The 14,307-nt window shown below is 37.6% G+C and overlaps 2 protein-coding genes across 6 annotated transcripts in view; both read left to right on the forward strand.

Moving 5' to 3' along the window:
• The first annotated feature begins 102 nt into the window (after positions 1–102).
• Positions 103–6,948, forward strand: LOC124298976 (survival of motor neuron-related-splicing factor 30). Of its 2 annotated transcripts, XM_046751732.1 has the most exons (6): positions 104–289; positions 567–790; positions 1,025–1,174; positions 2,476–2,626; positions 5,863–6,030; positions 6,503–6,948. In XM_046751732.1, exons 1-5 carry the CDS (start codon positions 251–253, stop codon positions 6,004–6,006), a joined length of 708 nt encoding a protein of 235 aa, XP_046607688.1. In that variant the 5' UTR covers positions 104–250; the 3' UTR covers positions 6,007–6,030; positions 6,503–6,948. The 2 variants fall into 2 exon arrangements, with proteins under 2 accessions (XP_046607687.1, XP_046607688.1); XM_046751731.1 differs by having other exon boundaries at positions 103–289; positions 5,863–6,948.
• A 2,301-nt stretch (positions 6,949–9,249) lies between these two features.
• LOC124299037 (regulator of G-protein signaling 7) overlaps positions 9,250–14,307 on the forward strand; it is a 28,760-nt gene continuing 23,702 nt past the window's right edge. For all 4 annotated transcript variants that reach the window (XR_006906928.1, XM_046751872.1, XM_046751870.1 and 1 more), the window contains exon 1: positions 9,250–9,968. The gene's annotated coding sequence lies outside the window, so the exon portion shown is untranslated. The remainder of the gene's footprint in view (positions 9,969–14,307) is intronic.

Here is a 14,307-nt window from a genome sequence, read left to right on the forward strand (position 1 = left end):
TGTAATCGAAGGCATCTGATTGACAGTGCGCATGCGCAACGATCACGTGACATGATTCGTCCATTTTGTTTCAATTCCAGCTCGTTCCGCTGTTCACGCTATCAGACTTAAATGCAAATAGAACTGGAATATGGTTCTCCAGCCATCTTGTAACTAACAAGTTATGTCTTTTATCTGTATCGTGGACTAGAAAGGTTTAACAACAGTTGGATCGTTTAATTGGTGATTTGTTAAAACGCTGTACTTCATCATGGATGATTTACAGAATTATAAGCTTCAACTGCAACAGGTTAGTTTCTATTCTCATGGCTAATATCTATGTATATAAAATCATCACTGTTTCTAACCTTACTTCTTATTCCGAATACGCTGAGTTAACCCCAAGAAATAGGCCAACGATATGTTTATAACCTGAAAATATTCAGATAATAATCGGTTTTTCCTTCGTTATTGACCTGGTAGATTACAAACGGATTACAAAACCGTTCTTTCTTACAATCTCGCTCCTTACCTACATACTTATGCTGAATCTGCAATTATATTTATGAATTTTGATAATATTTTAGGTTGAAGCCGCACTGACCACAGACCCAAACAATGAAGAATTGTTGAAACTGAAGATAGACTTAGAGGAAGTCATAGAGTTGACTCATGATCTGGTACGATCGCAGCAACAAGAAAAACGGCAGGCAAATGGAATGGATGCGAAGGATCCGATCCTCCTAGCTGTCTTAGCAAACAAATGGAAAATTGGGGATCAGTGCATGGCTCCGTGGAGCGAAGATGGCAAGTAAGTCACTGATCCAAAGTTTGTTTACTTAGTACTGTATATTGAGTTTTGGAGGACTGTAAGTATCGTCTTACAGTTAGACATGTTTGAAAAATTCTCAAAGATAAACATGTTATTTTCCATGGAATATATTATTTGACATATTCTCTTCATTACCAATTGACATCTGGATCTTTTTCCGTACCCGATGAAACTTAAAATATATTTCTATAGAAAGAATTGATTACTTTACAGATATTATGAAGCAACAATAGACACAATCAGTGAAGATGGTACAGTCAACGTTACTTTCAATGAATACAAAAATACCGATGTCACTATGCTTGACCAACTTAAGTCTGTTGCTAAAAGGCCAGCTTCGGACTGGGCAGATCAAAAGTCGAAGTGAGTAACACATTCTGCTACTATCTTACAATTTTTAAACGTTTAAAATGGCATTGTTTCCTAAAGATGTAACTTTATAAATTATCCATCAAGTTTTAACCAGTAATACTTATTCTTAGTTATGAATACAAGCCAATACGGATAGATATGCTGTCTAATAGTTAGATAATCATATTATTACTCTAATATTTTACATACTTTTGTTGAATGCATTTGTGATACCTAATACGCACTGATACCCAACTTTTATCCCATTCCTCTTGAATCCTGATAAAAATTGCTGTAACAATACTCCGGACATCCACAATCCCCAATGTCAATTACCCCATTGTTGGTCATTTGATGTGCTGTGCTATTAACCTTTTTTACTGGAGCCCAGAAGAAGGTAAAATTATTCAAGACTATAGCCCTTTATTACTGATTATTGTACATAGTTACGATCGGTCTATCACGATTTGAAAACTTGGTAAATGTTTGGTTTTAATCTCTCATAATTGATATGTGCAATTTTTCTGTTAGTTCATCTTGATTACCAGTCTAAGCATAATCTAACGAATATTTCACCTATATTGAAATTATTGTTATCAAAGCTATAGACTTATTATAATAGTCGAATTATGATTATTCTACAATAAACTAAGCAGGGAATCTTATTAGGATGCTATAAAAAAAATACTTATTAAATATCAGAGCAATATGAGTATGTTTGATTGTTTACCCAAAGAGGCAACAAAATGTTACCTTACATGAATTGGAATTACATGCTAATAACTATTATATTAATCACTGCAGTAATAGTATTTATTTGCGGAAGTTAAGACCGAAGTGTAAAATTCCCATACAAAGAACAGTTTTGAAACTCAATCAAGATTTATTTGAAACATGCACAATTAATGCTAGCATGAGTGAAAAATGCAGTTAATACATGGGATTGGTTTATAACTTGGTTCAATGAGTATGTTAAAAATTGCTGAATAAGTTCCTGCCCGATTCGATATCCTGCTGACTCCCACCATCTTCGATTTCCTTTTTCAATCAATACGTGATCTTGGAAAAAAAATGTGGGAATAGTGACAATCGGTGGAGACAGCATTTCTTCTGGACTCATTTCTAGTTCAGGGAGTGTTCTGTTATATTTGGTTTTTAAAAATGAACTCTGCCCCAAATGTGCAAAAAGAATCAAATACTCTTGTTCGCTATTCAATTAAAATCAATATGAATATACGTATTTAGAGCATCCTAATAAGTATCTCTTCTTTTTAGTAAATGTCTACGTGGATGATAGGTTTTTTATTTTGCAGGAAGATGCAAGCAGCAGCGATCGCTGGTTCAGATCCTAACAAGCAACGCGAGTATTTGAAGAAGAAAAAGCAAAAGAAGCTTCAAAGGTTCAAGGAGCTTGAGGAGGAGCGTGAATCGGAGAAAAACAAGTGGCTGGCTTTCACAACTAAGGTACGGGTAATGAATATGCTATAACTATGTCGTTCAAGTAAGTAGATTTGTTGGTTGAAAATCGAGACTTTTGTTAATTTTATCACAATATAGTTGTGTCGAGTATGTATCAAATAACTGTATGTATATTGCTACAAAGATATCTTTAAAAATACCAAAATGGAAAATACTGGAATTATAAAAAAAATCCTACAATACAAAAATAATAAATATTTATCGTGATCAAGAAATGGCAATATTGAATTGACTACTACAAAAAAATTCAGTTTTAGTGACTTTGTACAAAATAGTCTTCTACATAAAATTGGCCATCGTAGATTGCAATCGAACGGATCTACTCGATTTTCAAATATTGTGTAGCGAGTCGAAGTGAAGCATCGACATCTGTAACTGCCTCTACTCGTAATTCAAGCATTTTTAATTTTACGATTTTTTAAGAGATCTTCGTACCATTGTGAACATTAAAATTTGATATAAATTGAATGCGTGTGTATTGCCTAATGAAATTACCTAAATAGTATCGATTTTCGACCAATCAGTCTCTTTAATTACCAATGAAACAAAAAGTTTGCACACCAGGGAATGCATTCTTTCTGTTTCATTTGATTCCTGCAACCACTGTTCAGACATTAATTGTTATTGTATTGACAAGTTGTCAAACACTTTTATAGACCCTCATTACATTCGTAATTGTGCTACTGTCAGGGTGGCCACACACCTGGAAAATCTGAAAAACCTGAAAATATCAGGGAATTTTTATTTTAGTCATGGAAAAACCTGAAAATATCAGTTTTCTATCATAGGCATTAGAAATGATTGTTTGAAGTGACAAATTTACTTTTTTACGTCGAGAAAAACACTCTGCTTAAATTGACATTTTTGTACATTATATTTTTCTCCAATTCGAATTGAATTCGAGCTGAATACAGAGTTAATAACCTGCACGATTTAGGTTCTAGTAACTTACTAGAAGTGGAAAAACGTCAGGGACAACTGGGTATTAGATCTTAGAAAACGTGGAAATATCATGGAATTTTTTTCTCAAATATTTGTGGCCAGCCTGACTAGTGCTGAAGTTCAACCCCAATTGTATTGTCACCACTAATCACACTACGGATATATATGAAATCTTTTTCGTGTATCAGTTTTGCATTATCGCTCTATTCTCTCTAGACATGTAAAAATTAATTTTCGTACACAATTTGCTGCCACGCGACGTGAAAAGCACCGCTACGCTTATCTTCACAGAAATTATCGCTTGTGAAGAAATATCGTCAGTCTGCTTTCGCACACGTAGCGTATTTCAATATTTCCGGACTTACAAATTATTAAACTTCGTACCATGTAATATACTACAATATTCAATACGGTTAAAGTTGATATTAACGACTTACAATCGAACCTCGATTAAACGCGGGCGCCGAATTTATCCCTTCCGGGCTCAATTTCACGAGGCGAACCTTTGTTTACTTACATACACTTTTTTTCTCGTTCCGTGTGCACGAGCGCGTTTCAATGCGATGCAAAGTGTCGACAACCGCCCGCGCTTCACTCCGCACGCCCCAAAAGGTAAACAAACCAGCCGAACTGTTCGTTTATTATACGTGGTTACTTTCAATTTGTACCTCCTCGAGCTTCTCGCCCACGTTCAATTACGTACTTACTTCAGCTATTTGTCATCAAGAGTGTTTTAAAAATCTTTTTTAAGATAAGGAGATTTCCTAATCGCTTTCGACGTTGTCGTATATATCTCCAAGTATCGAAGTCCACGTATCTTAGACGCAAAACAGGGCTTAACAGCCCAAGTCACACGCAATTCGAAACAAAAACATTCGAATACATTTTCATTCGACGTAGAACCAAAGAAATCTAAAAATTTACTATTACGATTTTGTAGAAGCCATGCCATTTCTTTATTTTTTCGTCTAAGGAAAACGGATTGGAGTGCTTTTATTCACAATTACGTATAGAATAGGGCTGTTAAGCCCTTTTTCGCGTTTGAGATACGTGGACTTTAATATCTGGAGATATATACGTCATCGTCAAAATCGACCAGGACACCTCCATAAGAGAACGTGTACATACCTTCAACTATGAAATTTCATCACGCTGAAGTTTGTAACGTTATTGCATTGATACATTTTCAGAAATAGTCGTTAGTTGACAACTTTACGATTACCTGAACTTAAGTACACCGTTAATATAACATCAAAAAATTCAGTTTTGTAAATTCAACTTCTTTGCTTATTCTAAATGTCCAAAATAGTAATTTTTGTTTCAAACTTTCGATGGGGTATCGTTACTAACTTCAGCCCCGTAATTTCAGGTAAATTCCAAGATACGGTTAATATAAAAGGTAATTTTATTTGCATATGTTTTGACCTAGTTTGTTGTCATTGTTGTCATTTATTTTCCAACTTTTAGCAATTATCTCAAGTTAGTCACGAACGACGTCATAAACATTCTCATATTTTCACTAGCCATGTCACCTTGAATAAGATTGCTTTCATCTTATCGTTACAAAGTCGGGGTCTTACATGAATATTCTTGATAAGTGTGGCCATCGACCGTTATACCCATGATATTGAAAAGTTTGAAATTTTTGTATTTTTTAACATCTAATTTTTACAACTTACACATTTTTACTATCTTTTAGAATTAGAAAACAAAGTTCTACGTTACGCGTAACTATCACGAATATTCACACATAACACCGATTTGTTCAATTAAAAGATGACCCCGGAATCGTGACCGAGATGACGTGGTAACGAAAATATGTGAATAGTTGTAAAAACCTCTGTGATCTACTTGTGATGATTCTAAATGTCGGATAATAATCGCCACACTAAGTCACAACAGATATGAATGAAAAGTATTTCTCTATGGCCCGTGTCTTCTTGAAAATTGCTACAAATTTCAGAGTTGCCCCTTGAAAATTGCATAGCAAACGTGTTTCGAATCGTTCGTGCTTCTCCGCTTGTCTATGAACCGCGCAGTCTCGTAATTCCCGAACAATCGAGGTACAACTTCAGTAATAATTAAGCAGGCACAACTAACGTCACCAACGGATGTCAATACTCTACACTTCAGCATTTATTTTCTCACTGTAAATGCTTACTTCTATATTATTGAAATTCTAAACATATATACGTACCTTGTATTATTGGAGAAGAATAGTAATTTTTCTTAAGATGCAAATTAATCATTTCTTCGAACTCTTTGGTTTTATTTTACAGTCCAGTAAGAAGGGGGTTGTGAAGAAGAGTATATTTGCGACACCGGAAAATGTCAATGGTAGGGTAGGCATTGGAACTTGTGGAGTCAGTGGTCGTGAAATGACCAAGTTCAGCAATGGAGAAAAATGGCGCCGAGGTACATAAGTCTGTACATACGAATCACTATGTGTAAGAAAAAGTTTATACTTTTGAACTAATATTAAATGTAGTTAAGGCAAATCTCGATCAGATGTAAACTGTTCTACAAGTGTCGTGTAATAGAAGTGACTACAGCGTTTAAAAATACGGTTTAATCTTTTTATTTTTAAAAATTTTGATCGCGAAATTAATTTAAAACGCGGTTACTGGGGTTATATCGCTTGTTTCTGCAATTTTTAGAAATGTCTCTACTACTGATATTAATTGTTCAGATATGCTATTCACCTCTGCTGTGATGAGCATGCGTAGCACTGGGACTTTTGGGAAAGTTTCGGTCTCAGATATCCGGGTTCTGCTAGTGTTAGAATTTTTTTATCCAGCGTTGTTACATCAATCGTTTTTGTACATAAATTCTAAGTAGGCAATAATAAACGCTGCGAAAAGCCTTCTTTTTAGTCTCCGTACAATTTATTCTTGTTTCTCTGTCCTTTCTCTTTGTCAGATTGGAATTTAATAGGTGAATATAAACTGATGCCTGATTTCTGTCATTCATATACTACTATTTTCCGATGAACTCCTGCCAGTCTTTGGTTGAACCTCTGACGAAATTCAGTTAAATTGGACAAAGGTGAAACTTGTACGATAAAACCAACGTCTACCATAGACATCGCGAAAATATCAACTGTCGAGCATCCTGAAAACTTTTCGCGTCATCTCTTTTACCAATTGACAATCATTCTCTTGTTGCACTCAATTATTACCATTGCATAAATTAATTCTTGTCATTTGCTATTTCGGTTTTACTGCATGCGTAATGTAATGTTTCATGGAATCTGTATGAACGAAACGAATGAATTAAACGGAATGTCTGCGAAATATAATTTGAAGTAATCTGTATTTTAAGTTACAATTGCATATGATATGAATAAATGTATATTTGAAACTAAATTATCCACAGAATTATTTTTATTCCTTTCGTCCTCCATTTTATCAACTGCTGCATATAAATGCAAAAAAAAAATGATTCTATATATTTCCAAATTTATCCATACATCTTCAGGGTGGGTTTTCCATTTCACTTGTCACTCGATGAGAAAGAAAATGTATTGCAGAAATAATTATACCTACGGAAAAGTGAAAATGATTTTCTCTTGACTTTTATGATTCCATTCCGAAGCCTTTGATAAGATTGAATTATGTTGTCGATAAGAATGTAAGCTACATTTGCGCTTCAAGGTCTCTGTTTTATAAAATTTTCATTATTACAAAATTTGTTTCAATCAACTTCCGCATTCAACACTATTTTTCCAAACAGTACCAACTCCGTATGAACTTATAGGAATCTATTACGTTTCTTTCCCTCCATCACATTTCCCCCATATTATCACCAATTGCTTTTCACCTACCGAAATTAAGATTTTCCCTTCGCGGCGTACGTGCTTATGAATGAAGAAAAAAAAATAGTACGTCATTCCATAGGTAATAATAATAAGAGACAAAAAGTGCAATATTCGTAAAAAATTTCTTTTTTCTATCGAGATAGCTCAAAATCCTGACGTAATCGAAAATACGGACGACGTCTTTATATTCAACGCACCAAAATACGCCGGAAATGCAGTAACTCATTCAAGTAACAGATTCTGTGAAAAAATTTGCAGGGCTGTATAACTGATGAGAAAAGGATAGAAACTGGAAGTTCTGGCTCTATAGTTAGAACATCAAAAGGCATATTCATACTCCGCACGTTTTACGAAGAAAGTGACCTATACATACCTGACCGATTTCCTTCATTCTATTATATCTTGTTGTACGTGAAAAAAAAGAAGTGTATTTCTGTGTTCTAATTTGACGGTACGAGGGGCAAAAAACCCCCTAAAGTTTACTGCTGACAATTGTCCAGGATTTCTCGATAATTACCTCATACTTGTTGATACAATCAATTAGATATTATTTATTATCAGCAGACGGTAATAAGCGCAGTGTTTTTATCCTCGGGGTTGCATCCCTTATGTTCTTGAGGAAAACTTTAGAGGTTGTCTCTAACCCTTTAATGGCCGATTTAGTACGTAAATAGTACGTGTTTGATTTTTTTAATGCACTACGATATCTTACAGATTGAATAAAATCGGTGAGGTTCACCTCTGGTACTTTCAACGTTAGATTTTCGCATATAGATTAGATTCAGATTCGTTCAATAGTTTTTTTGCGCAAGGTAAACGCTGGACGTTAGTTTTTGCCGAATTAAAAAAAGATGCGTCATTCCACGCGACCCTTGCATTTTAATAACATATAACAATATGTAACCATTTTGCGCTATTGTCGATCCTTTTTTGGTAATTACAACGGAAAATCAGTTTGTTCGGTTTACTGTACTTTTTTAGTTAAGTAAGGCTTTTTAACGTCAATTTATCGTTACACAAGCATTAAATTTTCGCAACAGTTACAAAAAACATATAGCAACAGTGATCATAATGAGAGAGAATAGTAACATATACTAGACTTTCTGGCAACAGGTAGAAAACTAATTTTCATTTTGTACCAAGAACTATATTTTTCGATTGTGGTAAAAAATGAAAATAGTTAAAGACTAAGCGGTAACCGAAACTAAAAATTCTCTCAGTGTACTTATGCCAGTTTCTCCACCGAATTTTCCAAAATAACCGATATTAGTAAGTATATGGTTTGAAAGTCGTATTGGCTTTATTTTAATACAAGTAATAATGTATTCGACTTCACAGACCTTAGAAGATCAGTTTCCTTTCGCCATTCAGAACAAAAGGTACAAAAAGTCCCGATTTTACTGATACCTGCTTTCCCGTTTCTCCAACGTAAAAGAACACCGTCATTATTTTTCAAGCTAATTTAACCATCTACACGATCATATCCACCCGCGACAGTTACTGACGATTACTTTGAGAAAATTCCGCAAAGAAACTGAAACAAGCGCATGTTTGTTACATGATATTCGAATTGCGGTAACAATTGACAGGACCTGAGGCATCTCCTAAAGTCTTGATCTAAAAATCCTATACATAGGTAGAGGATTTTGTTGCCGAGCATAAGCTGTAAATATTTACAACCCGTCCAGCTGAAGAAAAGAAAAGAAAAGAAAAAATCCAACACTCGATACCAGATCCCTCAGCGTCCCCGGGTTCGCGCCCCAGGACGGCCCTGAACCAACGAAGTGCGCGCGCTCTCCTCCCCCCTCCTCAAGTTCGAAGCCACCGTCGGGCGGATTGGCTATTCGCGCGAGGACGGCCTCGCCAGGCCTTGCCGAGTGTTGCTCATCCGTCGCAGCCCGTGTTTTCCGCCTCAGTTTCCGTGCCAGTTAACCGCTGTCGTTGTCGATCGTTGTTCACATATATATATATTCATCGAGTTTCCGTCGGCACTCGTAAGCACTCTATAGAGAAGAAAGGGGCAGGTTCGCGCCGAGAGACGGGGACTCATCGTCAGCCCCCAACACCGTGGGACTCGCATCGCGCGTGCAGTTTGTGTTTATTTACCAAATCAGAGGCTGGTGCAACGGGTATCGTCATCGTCGTTGTTCTCGACGACGGCGTTCGGGCCCCGCGAGGTTCCACCGGGAAAGAGCGGAGGGCGGCAAATCGACGGGGAACGGTTCACGGTTCAATTGACCCTGACAACGAGAGTGCGCAAAATTCTCGAGAGGTTGAGGTTGAGGAGGTCCGGGGCTCGAGGACGAGTCGGCCGGGGTCGCGAAGCCGAGGGAAAGGAGGAAGATTCGTATCGCTTGGGAGGATGTAGCTCCGTTGGGAAACCCCCGACTTATCCCACCGATCTCACCTGGCGATACGAGAGCACGTACTCTCAGGAATGTTTGCTGCGACAACATGAGATCGCTCTGGATCGCTCGCCAGTTTCGCTACGGTCCACGGCTCCTTGACCATCGCTTCTTCTAACTCGCTTACTTGTCAGGGACGACGTATCTTCATCACATTGATTAGGTGAGTCGATTTAACAATGCTTGTATTGCAACGCGCATCGGCTGTTCTATGTATAACTTGCACCACCGCTTTACCGAGTTGATGTTACAGTTAGTTACGTTCTTTTAACGATACTTCATTCGAAAAAGATTACTGTTTTGTAGCTTGAGTCTGTACAGTTTGAAAAATAACGATTTTTCATGAGATACAGGGTTGTGTTAACGGTAGGAGGTAAAACCTCGTGAAGGTATGAGGTTGAAGTTAGTAACTTTACTTTAAAATCGTTAATTGGACCCTTAGGATTTTCGGAAATTCAGGGAGTAAATAATAACAAAGAAAACATGTTCATATTTAGAAAAGTCAACTCCTTGAGAGTCTTTCGAAAATTGTACAATAACGATTTTTTTCATGATGTTAAATTACGTTAACGTTACTGACTTCGGCCTTCTGTGAAGCTCAGCATCAGGCTAGATTTCATCAAAATTTCAATATCATCCCGACGATGTGTTCTGTTCTATTATTCTTTCCCTTTAATTTTTAACCCCCCTGTCATGGAACATCATGGAAGATAACGTTCTCAGACTTCGAGTTATTCTGAATATCGAAAACATTTTACTGGTAGTGGGAACTAAGGTGGTTATCAAATCGTAATAACACGTGAAAATTTACAGAGTTCAGAAAACTCAACGTTGATGTTGGCCGGATGAAGCTTGAAAGTTCAAAGACATGTGTATTGTGTAATGTTTGAGTAAGGCGACTATAACTTCCGGATTGTAGGCAATGATTAAGGCACGGTTCTACAAACGTAGTACGCAACAAATATCTCGTACGTCGAACGAACCACGAATACTTAGTAGTTGATGATACTTTAATCATCATCATTGTCGTCCTGCACTTTACGTTTCGTATGATTCAATAAATATCGCGTAGTGGCTTTTTTTCCACTAAATGTAAGCGATATACTTTCATTTTGAACATAACGCATCACAAGTGTTACAGGAATGGAAAATCGCGTGTTTTCCTACAAGTCGTACGCTCTAATGACCGTAAAACTTCGGGATTTTTTCCTTACTAAAAATTCTGCTGTACGCTGTGCGTACTGTATTCCGTTGTTTATACATGTTCATGTTAAATATTCAACAATTGTGTTGTTTTACACGGGAAGGTGACATTTATTACATATGTTCCATTGATAAGGATATGGTATGAAACGCCGTGTCGAATGGTCATATCAGAATTTACAAATCGTAATCATACATATGTAATGTGGTTTTGGCATCGCGCTATTGCCACTGTAGCGCCGCCAACATTCGTCCGGTCTTTGTATCGGTTTTCAGCGGATACACGTGTTTTACTGCAGCGAATCATGAAATGTGCGTCCTTGTAGGGAAAAACGAAGGAATATGTGCTTCGAGATATTTTTTATTATCTTAGTCTCACTTTGTTGCGTTGAAAAATAGTCGTGGGTCTACTTGTTTCATCTTATCGATCGTAATCCGTAACAATTGAAATGTTTGTACACGAGTAATAAATTGAACCTGTATTCATACTACATGGAGTAATTTAACCGAAGGAGCCAAGGATCCGTGTGCGTAGTTGCGCCTTGTCAGCACGGAACAAACCGTACACCACAATTCATCATGCTGGCTGCGTAGTCTTCGTCTCAAGCGGTGGCCTGCGGCAGCAAATGCTGTACATACATATACGAACCAAGGAACAAATACCTCGGCATTGTCGGACCTCCGGTCGGTGGGGGAGGGGTGTGGAGACCACGTGACCGATGATGCCATCCTTGCGTTTTTACGTTCCCTTCGAGCATCCTGTTACGCCAGACAATGAAGTGCAGCCTCTCTCAAGTGACACGAGATAACAACTTGATTCGTGCACTTGAAGTTTCCATCGATAGAGCTTGACTTCGAGCCAGAAAACCATTGATTAAAAAGAACAGTTCAATACGATATTTAGATATGGTTTCAACGCTGTAGTACCTTCGATTAGCGAAACAGCTGGTTCAGTCACTTGTCAAATATTTATCATAGGTATATACTTAGCCATACAAGTGACGACTCGAGTCGTCATTTGAGCCGGATCGATCGGAACTTCGGGTACATATGTAAGTCTTGACTCGCCGCGATAAGTTTTGAGGCGATCCTTGCCTGAGCTGCAGGAGATTAGAAACCACCCGCCACGCTGGTCTGGCATCCCGTAATCCTCGTGCGAGAAGAAAGGCGAGCGGCGTATGTGTAATATAACTTCGTTTAACCAGATGTGTCGAGTTGTGAAGTTTGTTCCGGAACTTCTTCCTACACTTGCTCACGACGATATGAGCCAATTCCGTGCGACACGTCGAAATTACGTTTCCATTTTCTTAACGATAACTTTATCGTCTTAAGGTACCCTTTTACAGAGATAATGCTGCGAGATCTCCGCCAAGTCGCACGCTTAAGAGGATGCTGTTCCTTATCGACTAACAATGAGTAAAGAGTCATTTATTTTTACTATAATCGAAGCCCACGCAGCAATGACGTGAAAATACCGCAGTCAATGCAATTCTACATGTTGTCCAGTCAATAAAGGCCTTTGTCCTAATTTTGATACACGTTATTAAGTTTCGGGCCCCGTTGAAAGATCTATGTTTTCGACTTGGGGGGGGGGGGGGCATGGTTCTCCATCTTGAATTAAAGGTACACAGAAACAGAATTGTTTTTTTTTCGAAATAATTTCTCAACGGTTGATCCAGGAAGCACCAAGCTTGCGACAAAATTATAAATTGACCTGAACATAAAGCATGGCATTTTATAATAACGTCAAATTAGCATATGTGAGCACCTTAGCTCACTTTAGATGTTGACGTGATTTCATTTGATTATATTTACCACTTGAACTATACCTCGTAGATTTTGGGTTTTATTATTCAAAGCCGCACCTTGCCGTTTATTTGTTTTTTGGTCAATATACATGCGTTTAAATGTACGTTCGGCGAGTTATTAGCGTCTATTTATACGGCTATCTTGTTTGGACGCTCAGTCAAATAAATTTTCTTTCACCGTATGTTGTGTTATACGGTTATATGTACGTACACCAGGCAAAGTTGATTCTGTTACGGGCAAATTGGTTCAGGGTGCAGTTTAGCGAGGAATACATGAAAGTCTCGGTGATGGAATCAAACTAGTTAGACGTACGTAATATAATATATTTTAATTGTGTTATAGGCGTGCCACGCCGCGTATGTATCCGCATGTTCGTGATTTCACAATCCGGAATGTAAGGGCAGTAATGTAATAATCATGTCGCTTAATTTTTCCGTTTCACATAAGTTCAGTGAAATCTGCAGCAGAGATATTGAGTAGCTGTGTTAGTACAAATTCCCATCACTCAAATAACGTGGGAAAGTCTTGAATTTTAACGAATGGTTGAATAGAATTCATTGGAGTGTAAAAGTACAGGAAGCAGCATGAAAGATTACCGAAAGGAAAACTGAGAGGGACCAAAAAGGGACAAAGATCGCGCGAGTCGTTGGCTAGACCTTTCCCAATACCTTGGTTATCGTGGTTGTCCACTTACTCGTTATGGTGAACATGTACCCTTCTCGGTTTAGGCATAAGGTATACATACAAGGTATACCTTATAAGGGCGCGTCCACTTGTCCCACGCATAATATCGACCGATGCTCAGGCGGCACCGAATATCCTTAGAACTCTCAGCAACGCCGGAGTGCCCCGAGGGACAAAGTTGATAGAGAGTGAAAGGGTGGATATGCCCGGTAGGACGTATTTACAGGGTTGAGGAACAGATGGTCATTTTTTGCGATATACAATTTTTGATTTTTACGGAGTCCGAATACTTGTATAGTGACAAGGAAAGTAGCCGAAGTGTACCTCACAGATTTTCTTTATTCTATGTCACGTTGTAGAACGTCAAACAACATCAGACACGTATTTTTCACGTACTAATTCGGCCGTTTAAGAGATAAAAAACCACCCCTCAAGTTTACCCAGTAAAAATAAAAGATACAACTCCTGAGGGTAAAAACACTACGCGTTTCTCGTTATTCGTTGGTATAGAACGTGTAACGTACGATAAAAAACTCAAGATTTTGATCCTAATACTGGGATCCAATGGTAAATCCGGAAGAGGGAATGTAAATTCCGTATCCATTCCAGAGTAGAAATGATGAAATTATTACCGAATATTGCGTTGATCTATTCGAGCATTAGTCGAACTTTCATCGACGAAGCTGGATCGTTCCTGAAATCGTCTCATGCACTAAGAAAAAATTCATTTATTATAGTAACTAGAAAAATTCAGTAAAACAGGAACGTTAAAAAACTTTGTCAATATTGTTGGAATTACGAAAAAC

The sequence above is a fragment of the Neodiprion virginianus genome, chromosome 2, assembly GCF_021901495.1.
Source record: "Neodiprion virginianus isolate iyNeoVirg1 chromosome 2, iyNeoVirg1.1, whole genome shotgun sequence".
NCBI classification, from domain to species: Eukaryota; Metazoa; Arthropoda; class Insecta; order Hymenoptera; family Diprionidae; genus Neodiprion; species Neodiprion virginianus.